At 36.9% G+C, this 10,883-nt stretch overlaps 1 protein-coding gene across 1 annotated transcript in view; it reads left to right on the forward strand.

Annotated features, from left to right (window-relative positions):
* Window positions 1-9,099, forward strand: part of BICC1 (BicC family RNA binding protein 1) — a 97,581-nt gene extending 88,482 nt beyond the window's left edge. Inside the window, exons 18-21 of the mRNA XM_032191130.1 lie at window positions 1,378-1,531; window positions 3,140-3,300; window positions 4,732-4,831; window positions 6,047-9,099. Of these exons, the coding sequence (XP_032047021.1) occupies window positions 1,378-1,531; window positions 3,140-3,300; window positions 4,732-4,831; window positions 6,047-6,177 (546 nt within the window). The 3' untranslated portion in view covers window positions 6,178-9,099. The remainder of the gene's footprint in view (window positions 1-1,377; window positions 1,532-3,139; window positions 3,301-4,731; window positions 4,832-6,046) is intronic.
* Window positions 9,100-10,883: the final 1,784 nt, after the last annotated feature.

The raw sequence follows: 10,883 nt of genomic DNA on the forward strand, positions 1-10,883 counted from the left end.
GGCTGGGGGTTTTCCCCAAGCTGTGATGCACTACTAAGGGTCTCTAAGCAGACATATAGTTCTAAGACCGTTTTGTGTTTTAGTCGCTTGGAGTTTGCCCATGTACAAACCACAGGCCTAGCTCCTTACCCTGAAATGTAGTATGTTTGGAGTCCTGTTTCCCTTGTTTGGTATGAGCTATTGTGGAAACATCTGGGGAAAATAAAAATCTAGGATTCCTTGTTATCATGTTTCTATTTAGTAGAAGTCTGCAACATCATCGGTGTCAGAGATCATGCTGCCACTCTTCTTCCCTGCGTGTACGTTTTTTGTGTAAAACGTGGAACGTACTGAGGGACTAGTCGTTGAAGAGATGCAGTATTGGTATTATAGTCTATGGTCTAGAAAGTTTTTTACAAATTAAAAGATCACTGAACATATAACTTCCACTGTAATATTTTATCGGGCATTCAGAAACATTGGCCGACATCTTTTTTGCTTTACAACTTTTAGCCGTCACCACGTTCAGGCGCAATGTAGAAGCTCTGTCTTTTCTTGTTCATTTGTAAGGCTTGGAGTAAATCCATTCCTTTCTTCATTTGTTGGGTCATGCTAACCACAGTTGACACCTGATTTTGCTAATGACAAGGAGCTTTTGCTTTTCTCCAGTGGTGTCAATTTTCCTGAGCAGTGGAAAATATTAACTCCTAAATTGTGCTTTTTCAGTTAGAATTTGATGCAAATATATAGAACTAAATTGTTTTAATTCTATATTTTTTTAGCTTGTGTATGTGTGCGGTATCAATATTAATCTTTTTTTGGGTATATCCCCACCCAGTTCCCTAATTAACTGCAGCTTTTCAGGGAATGTTGCCTTTATTGGAAACACTCTGACTCAGTGGTAATTGGAGTTGATAATTAATATTCTACAGGAATGTGAAAATCTTTTATAAAAGATATCAAAAAAATTCACAAATGGTTACAGGATTGTTGTCATTGCATTGTATACAATAGTCAAGTACTGTATACTTCATTCACTTCTCTCTAAACAAATGTTCTGTAGTTCTCTTCCCCATGAAGGGATGCATAGACAGAGTGCTTAATGTCTAGAATTTGTATGGGAATCTGATCTCACAGAACTTTTTGGAAACAAAGTCGGAAATACCGAGCAATTCATTCTGAAGTGTAGTCTCTGAACTGTTTAAAATCCTTAAACCACATATGTTTTAAGCACACCTGCTGTTTTTGTGTCTGGCTTGCAATTTGACAATTGATCAACTGCCAAAAGAATGTTTGCAAGCATTAAAGCTGTTTTTAAGCAGGACTGCTTCAAAGAAAACATTTGAATCACAATGAAACTTCTGTTTTTTGCCCAAATGTTCTTTCTGTGGCTTGCAGGGTTCATCGATGTCTCTCTCACGGTCCAACAGTCGGGAGCACCTTGGAAATGGCAGTGAATCTGATAACTGGAGAGATCATAATGGGCTTGGACCCACAGCTCATGAATTTGTCTCCTCAATTGGCAGCCCCAAGCGGAAACAAAATAAATCAGGTTAATAGTTTCCTAAGATCTGATTATTACTATTATTAAATCAAATTTGTATCAATGAATATTGTGAATATATAATTGATATAAATGAATATATATTCAAAGCATTTGCAAGGTAGTATAATATGATATACAAGTGTTGATCCAGAAAACCTTCAAGGAATTTCTTTATGCAAAACAATCTTTCTGAAAGCTCTTTGCTGTCTTGAAAGGTGGTGGTGTGGTTTTTTTTGTTGTTTTTTTTTTTTTCAAGGTGTACAGACGTAAAAGCTTATTTCTAGACTATCATTATTCTGCTGTTATTGATGCAGCAATAGACAAATCTTTAGTGGGCTATCTGCTAGTGAGTGAAGAATGGAATTTTTGGACAGGAGATGAAAAACAGTTATGAGTTGGCTGGACAAATTAATGCGCTTACATTAACATACAAGTTTAGGAGTATTACTATGTAAGTTTTTGTTCATACGGTCATATAGTGGTATTGAATTTCTGCTTTGTTTTTATGCTAGTGGTTCCTAACTGCATCAGTAGTATCTTGTAATATTTCACTTTTTCCAGTACAAAGTCTTGCATAATCTGCACTGATTGTAGGATCATTAGTTTCTGTTTTGATATGTTTTGTATTGTTTTACTCTGATACAGAGGAAATGAAGGCACTGCCTTTTACAGCCTAAAATGCCAGCCTAGTAATTGCTTCATTTGTCAAACTTCAAGTTCACAGTTCTATTACTGAACACTGAATAGTCTGTGTTCTAAAATTCTCCTCCAAAATGGGACAATCATATTTTTACTTGCGTAGGAAGGTACCCTTTTGCTGTATACTTTCTGGTGTCTGTAAACAAGTGAGGGAGTGCTTACAGTGGCTTCATTTACACAAATTCCTGATATAGTTCCAGGAAGCTATCTTATTTTTCTTATGCTGCACAAAAACAACAACAAAAAAAAAACCTATATGTTTGTGAACTATGACATACAAAAGGTAAGGATTGTGCAGCTACATGGGTTTTCTTGTTTAAAAATTTCAAAATTTTAAAATTTCATTTTAAAATGCACTTTTTGGGAATGTAATTTAAAATTTTATAGGGAGCATATTTCTGGTTTTAATCTTTTATAAAACTATTTAATTCTTTTTTAATCTGTACTGTACAACAAATCATGCAGCTATTCACTGGTCCTCTACCAGGAATTGCTCTAGCATGGTGTTCTCCCAAATCAGACCAAAAAGAGCAGTTTGTGATTGTTTGCAATGGTATTTTCCAAAACACCTACTGGAGAAAACAGGAGAGGGCATAAGGAGAGGAAAAAGCAGTGGTGCATTTCAGGTCTTTGCCCTGTATGAGGTTCTGAATTGCATCCATGTGACTGTTTACATAATGTGACTTTGTGTAGAAAACAAATTCCAGAACTTAAGGAAAAGAAAACAAAAACCCCTTCTGTTCATTTTCAAAGACAACTGAGAAGTGTTTTTTGATCTTTTTTTTGCTTTCATTTTTGATGTTAAATAATTTAAATATTTAGGTAATTTAATGATCTAACTGAATGCGGTGTTGAAGTGACAGAAAATCGTACATCTCTGTGACGTGACTGAAAAGTGCACTTCTTCCCTTTCAGCTGAACACTATCTCAGTAGCAGCAATTACATGGACTGCATTTCCTCGCTGACAGGAAGCAATGGCTGCAACCTGAACAGCCTCTTCAAGGGATCTGACCTGCCTGAGCTGTTCAGCAAACTTGGTTTGGGCAAATACACAGATGTATTCCAACAGCAAGAGGTCAGTATTCGTTTGAAAGATATCTTTGTGTTTGTAGTGTGTTTTTACAACAGTGGTTGTTCCATCTCTTGACCACTGCTGAGAAGTCTCTTGGTGACAGGATTTTCATGAGCAGCGCTATTCTAGCTTTTATCATGTCTCTGAATTTCCAGATAGTGAGCTTGGGCATGGGCATTGTTTCATCCTGCAACTTTTATTTTTATCAGCAGTGAGATCTGCACCAGTTGGTGGTCTCAGATCCACACCTGAGTGTTTTGTACTAACAGACCATGCAAAGTAGGTATCTGCACACACTGCCTTGTTGTCAAGGGGACTGTGCACTTGTTCATGAAGAATAAACTCCAAGAGGACCTTCCATTCATGTTGTACATGAGTTGCTCTGTTGGTGTACCTTGAGATATACCTGTAGCTTGAGATATGTTTCTGGGAGAGGAAAACTGCTTTGCATGCACCAGGGGTATATTCAAGGCTAGGCAGAAGGCAAGCTTGTACCTCCTCCAGCACTCCAAGTCACTCATGTACACGCACTCACAGAATCATCCTGAGTCCGTCGGAGTGTGTTGTTGCCATATCAGTCCAGTGCAGCTGGATCTGGTGCATTTCCTGCCAAATGCTTCTCATCTCTCTAATCTTACTGCTTACCGCTGGGGGGAATTCGGTTTCTGTGCAACCGAACTGTGTGGCAGGATCAATACTCAATCTGGAGAAATAAGTCCAGCTGTGCCTCAATTAATTCTGTGTACAGTCCCTCAGGTCTATCTCTTCTGTGCTCCCCTGCGTGCTCCATAGTGCCCATATTATCTAGTCATTAAAACTTTGATATTATTTTGAGGCCACTCTCAATGAGTAACTGGAGATGGCTGTGTTGTTTCTAACATTAAAGATGGCTTTTGTTTGATGTTTTATTTTATTTTAACCTCAAGAGTCACTGATCAAGTGTGATGAGCGTAACAGGCCGGAATGAAAAGTAAATTTTCTACGGCATTTCCATGAATTGTATTAGTAGTACACACTCTGATACGTTGTGAAATGCTCAGTGCTTTAATTCAAATGCATCACCAGTAGCTGAGCAATTTTCTTCTCTTAACTTTCTGAAATCTGAATCACCTACCATATCTATCTGGTTGTTTCCAATTACATTATAGCAATTCTGATAAATACTCAAAATCAAATGTCATTAGTAGACTTCTGTGCTTTTCAAAAACTGCTTACTTTTTAAGTTTCTGTCAGAGAGAGAGGGTAGCAAACTGAGAAACTGTGAAGAAGTCATTAGAATGCAGTGATTGCTGTTTACATTTCTACCAACTAGTTCTCTGCATGTAAAATGCAGTAGGAAAAAAAAAAAGAGGCTATTCTGAACCACATTTTACAGCTTAATGGTTTGGGGGATAAACTTGTTTTGTTTAATTTTCCTATTCCTTATCACTCTAGATCGATCTGCAGACGTTTCTTACTCTTACTGATCAAGATCTGAAAGAGCTAGGAATTACCACTTTTGGTGCCAGAAGAAAAATGCTGCTTGCAATCTCAGGTAAAGAAACTACTTCACACGGGTTTTCATTTCTTGATTTCTAGTGACCTACCCCTCCTCAGAAGGCACTTAAAACCAGGCTTTATAAAGCTTTCATATTCCCAAATAAATTTTCAGTTGCATGGTCTGCTTGAAAAAGTTGGAGCCTAGTACAAAGTCTGTTTCACAGCAGATAGTGAACTCTGTTTTATTCCCCAGAACTGTGAGTCCCTACAAATTGCATGGGTTTGAATAAAACACATTACTTGATTTTTTTTCCAGTTCACTTTAAAAGGTTGTCTCATACCCTGTGTGCAGAAAGATGAAGGCCAAATACTGATTCTTCCAGTGTGCTGTACTATGCCTAGCTCTGTTTTCTAATTGTAAGAAATAGCGTGCAATTTCATATTACATATGAATATTCTGCCTTTGCTGTCTTGGTGATGAATTTATATTGGAGAAAGTTTTCTTCAGGTAGGTAGTGCAACATTAGTTCATTTTTCCTTCCAATTGCATCGCTTCTAGTGAATGCATATAAAGTGATGACCTAAAGAGGGTGGAAATACAATGTACTTAGCTTAGTAGCTGTCATGAAATTCTGTAATCTTTCAGTGATTTGTCTGTCACATCTGGTTTGCTCATAAGAACAGATAAGTGGGGAAAGAAAAATCATTTTGGATGAGCATTTGCTAATACAAACTTAGGGTGTGTATTTGAATAAGAGGCGAGCGCCATTTTTTAATAAAATCCATAGTAAAATACTGTTTCAATGTTATTGTTAAAGATACGTGCACTGGGAAATGATTGAGATGCTAAGTTTTCTTTTTTGTCGTCTCATTTTATATAACATGGTTGTGCTGCAACTATACATTCTATGTGCATGTCCCTTCAGAAGACTGCAGCCTTTGAGTTCGGTAGCAGAACCTTTTAAAATTATTTCAGCTATGGCAATTTGATCTAAAGCATCATTGCAAAAAAAAAGTATCAACTCCATACTGTATCAGTGCAAATTAAGAACTGCGATGAATAGATGCTTGCTTCCCAATCAGCTTCTACAGAGTCTTACCCTGGCACTCCTACTATCCTGATTAAACTGAATGAGTACCTCACTGACGTTCTCAGTTGATACTGTTCTGTATCTAAAGCGTTCTTACTGAAATAGAAGTTTGGGTTGTTTTGATTTAAAAATAAATAAATAAACACTTGTATCTGAGGGGTGTTTTATTTACTTTGTAGAGCTGAATAAAAACCGAAGAAAGCTGTTTGACCCAGCAAACATACGTGCCTCATTCCTTGAAGGTGGAGCGAGTGGAAGACTGCCACGTCAGTATCATTCGGACATTGCTAGTGTCAGCGGTCGCTGGTAGCAGTAAGTTGTGGCTCAAAAAGTCAGCTGTAAAGATGGACATGGCAATCCTGTGGACAGCCTTCACTGCACACCACCCTCTGCACTTTGGGAGTTTGGGTATCAAGGACCAAAGCATTTTGTCTGCACAGTACTGTGCCAAAAAAGAGAAAACACATTTTCTGTCTTTCAAAACACCAAATGTGGGTTATGTTTTACTCATGTAGATTGGACAGATTTTGCAATAATAATAATATAGGGTTCTTTGTTTAGTATTTTATTACCTATAACTATAATGTATGCACTGAATTTTTACTTTGTTGAATGAAGGAAGAATGAAGAGCTGGGATGCCAGAGAGCATAGATGTTGGTTTTATCAAGATGGATTTTTCTGGTACTGCTTAAAATAATTATTGAGGTCTTTCTGCACTTTACATGTTCTGATTTCTTGTCCTGTGGAAATTTATTTCTTTCATTTCCATATTGATTTTTATATTGGCACTAATCAAATTTTTTTCAATGTTCCTGCATTAAGTCACTTCTCACTCTAATGGTACTAGGAACTGGTTCTTATGCAGATTTCCCTTCTCTCTGTCTCCCCAGTAGCTACCTGAAGAGATTGTTCCAAAATCCAGCCACACGGTAGTGGACCAGTCCTATTATGCTCTCATGAAGCAGTCTAGTACTGCTTGCAATGAAATTCGCTAACTGTAACAGATGCAATGAAAGACCAAAATGGACCTTGCAATATTAACCCTTTGCGGTCATCATATTTAACTGCTGCCTTTATGCTAAAACTGTTTTTAATGGTTGTCTTAAAGCAAAGGGCTATTTTTAGTATCCTGCCACTAAAGGACACTTATTTATATCAGACTTTTATTTTTAGATCCTATACACCTACAATATGTAACATTAAACTGATCTACTGCAGATTTATGGTAGAGAATGAAAGGCATTCATCAAACTAGAGCTCTGGGCTGTCAGTTTGATTAAATACAACTAATCTAATTTGACAAGACGGCACTGTTGCCATTTAATAAATGACGCATATTACTTACATGACTATGCATGCAGCGAATAAGTGACCAACATGAAATAGGTGTAATAGCATCTGTTTTGTTCAGTTTAGATGTGTAATGGTCAGCTGCAGAAGTGTTTAAAACTCTGGAGATGAACTATTTCTGAAACAAGTTATGTTCAACAGAGTCGATATTATAAGTGGCTAGAGCTAACTATTGCATTCTTATACTGTGAAAGTCTGAATAATTTGGCAATATTATTCCTCTGTCTTTACAGATGTCTTGTTATGGGTTTATGAAGGGTTCTCATATAATGAAGGAATTCATAAAGTGCCTCTTTCTGCAATGCAATATAAAATTTCCAAGCATTAATTTGTTGAAAAGCTTTCCCATAAGAAATGTTGTGAATTACCTCTACTGTAATGTATTATTTATGTTCAGTGTACAAGCCTTTTGAGATGGACATAAACCACTGTCAAGTGCTCTTAACAGAAGGCATTAGAGTAACATTTACAGTAGTTGGTTTTTATGCAAAAATGGGTGAGAAATAGTTTTGACACTTTCCATGGATAATTCTTTTAAGGTGAGAAAAACAAAATGAGGTCAAGAGATTTGCACACACAAAGGGAATTTCAAGAAGTTATTACTTGAGGGCATAGATGATCAAGCAATGATATAAAGCCTATTGTGGCTAACAAAAAATAACTGCTCAGTACTCATTTCAGCCATATCTACTTAATGGTGTATAGCTGGGTGACTTCCACTGTAGATCAAGTAGCAGTTAGCTTCCTCTGGGTTTAAAATTGTACTTCGGATTAGAATGGATAGAACTGCATCTTGCATGCACACAGTTGTTCACATCAAAGCTACTGTGTTCAAATGCCATAGGCAAATATCCACTTATTTGTGAGGTATTTGTGTGTGTGTTTGTTACACAGGAAAGAGAACTTCATGCAAACCCTTGTGGAAGCCACAATTTCTAATTCTAAAGCTATTTACACTTACGTTTGCTTCTAAGCACATAGATAGCTCCATTGATGTGGACTGATACATGTGCTTACAAACAAGCTTTCATTTAAATGTTTGCGTTTTCAAGACCATTGTTTGAAAATCAAGTTGTTTTCAGTCATGTTGATCTTATAAGACCTTTTATTGAAATACTCAACAACACTTCGTACAGAACTTTCTGCAACCCCTTCTTGCTTATTTTGCCTGAACCTAAAAGCATCAAAACTCTTTACACTCTTACATTGTTAGTCTTTCATAAGTGCATGCTATATATCTAGACAGTATTATATTTGGAAACAGAAGTTATTACAGTATTAAGTTGATGTGGTCTTTTGCTGAGCAGTGCTTATCATCATCTACACCAAAGTGAAGAATTTCCCATTAACAACGTTATTTTCAATAGGGCTTCACACACACAAAAAAAGAAGAACACACTGGAAAAAGAATTTCTCACTTCTTTTGATTCCACAAAGGGAATATGACAGTACAGCATACCGTATTGTTAGTGTTGTATTATGCACAAATATTTGACTTGCTACATAAAAATGTTAGTTTTAAATCTGTGCCTTAATAGTGACCAGTTATCTGTAAATATAGAGCAGATACAGATTGTATTTTTGTGGGTTGTGTCCTTTTAGTGATTTTTTAAATAAAAGATGAAATTAAAACAGTACAAATGGGAATTTTCAAAACTAATCAATGCTCCGTAAAATAAATTTATATAACTCCCTTGTATTCTGATTGGTTAATGAAATATTTTTATTTAGACCCAATTCCAGGGATGCTTGCTTGTTAATAAAATATAAAAAGCAGTATTTCACATAATTGCAACATGTTTCTTTCACATGCTAATACTCTGTTCTACTGTTCTTTTTGTATCACATGCAATATGTTTGGCTTTTAAATGAGAACACTTCTTTGCTATACCTCATTAAAAAAATAATGCAAAAGGGATTAAATTTTCTCAGGTTCAATTCAGAGCAGGTGTTAATGGCTTGGCTTACGTGAGTTTTATTCTTTCATTTGGCCTTCCCATTTTAAGGACTGCTTGGTTTGATTGTTTGTGTTCTTTTGTGGCAGTTGTTACACTGTTGCTTTCAGTGTAAAAGAACTCAATTCTTGACAATCAATATGATTTTTTTATTTGGGATACTGGCCCTGGAACCGGTTGAAATCTAGCAAGAGGAATAGTTTTCCCGCTGAGGTAATATGCAGGCAATGTTTCATCAATCCTGTCTGTTTGAAATGTAGTGAGATGCATTTAATGTTACTTGCCTCACACAGTATGTCCAAGCACTTCATCATTCCAGTCTAATGTGTTTTCTTAGTTGATTATTTTGTACACACAGCTCTCCACTTACTCAAATTACAGTATTCCTGGATCACTGACCTCTTAAAAATGTTTTCTGCAACTCCCAGTACATATTCAGGAAAATGATGCAGGAACAGGGACAGATCAGCTCTTCTCTTGAAGGCAACCCGAGGCTGTAGTACTCAGCACCAATTCACAAGGCGTTGGCATAAATTAAGTGGGAATTGCAGAGGCAGGTGGACCAGCAGATTGCACAGCACTTCCGATGCCGGAGCAATAACTAACAACAGGGATCTGAAACAAGATGGTTTCATTTGCAGACTGTTTATTTGGGAATTGCTTCTAATGAAACTACTGTGTGGCTACAGTTAGCAGAATGGTAAAGGTGGTATAGGAAAGAGGAGAAACAATGATGGACCATCAGAGCTATTCTTCATGCAGTGTGAGCAGTGTTCCAGGCAGCTGGCATGGCAAGGCATGAACAGGATTGCTCCTTGACTGAAGAGGCTTTGCTGTCCAGATACTCATCACTTCTCTATTCAACCAGTCAAAAAAGCAAAGCTAGTGATCAAAGCTAGTGATCTTCAGTCTGAAGAGGAGGAGGATGTACTGAGAAATGTTGGCTATACACAAGAGAAAAGAGAAGGATATTCCTATACCCTAGACGGGACATCCATCCTCACTGTTTGACCCAACTCCAAATCAACTTCTTGGTGGAGATGACTGTTACCTTTACAAAGTCCTGGAAAAAATGGTTACAGAAGGTGTATTGAGTCCTGTTGCATGCTGACTGGGAAATGTGCAGTAGGCAAGGATATTCTGGAATGTGTGCTTTTACTATAAGTGCAGTAAGTAAACCAGGAAGTATTTGTTTCCAGACATGTTTGGACACTGTTACAGCTACCTTTTCTCAGTGAAGAACCAACCACTGGCATCTGAGCAGAAGAAAGGTTTGTTTTTTTACCTGAAGCTGCACAGCTCTTGATTATTGGAGAAGGAAAAACAATTGGTCTTCTGGAAATATCTCTTATGTGCATGATTGCTGTCTACAATATTTTCCATAGCTTCTGTGTAGTAAGAGAACTGTACAGACATGTAGGCAGCTAGGGAAGGTGTCTGAATTGGTCGAAACGTAAATGGCCTCTTACTCTGATAGGGAGTTAATTGTAAATGCTTTTCATAAGCCAGTATTTCTGTACCTGCCATATAAGAGGTGGATGAGTTATTGTCAAAAAAATCATGTAATGTATTAATTTTGCAAGCTTAGAAAACAGGTAGGTTATTTCTTTTACTGTCTGTTCATTGACACCTTTTTCTTTTATTTCACAATAGCTAGTTTGCTTATGAGTCTAATTTTCATTATTAAAATATTTTATTGTTAAAGGTTCT

Source organism: Aythya fuligula, chromosome 7, assembly GCF_009819795.1.
Source record: "Aythya fuligula isolate bAytFul2 chromosome 7, bAytFul2.pri, whole genome shotgun sequence".
Classification (NCBI taxonomy): domain Eukaryota; kingdom Metazoa; phylum Chordata; class Aves; order Anseriformes; family Anatidae; genus Aythya; species Aythya fuligula.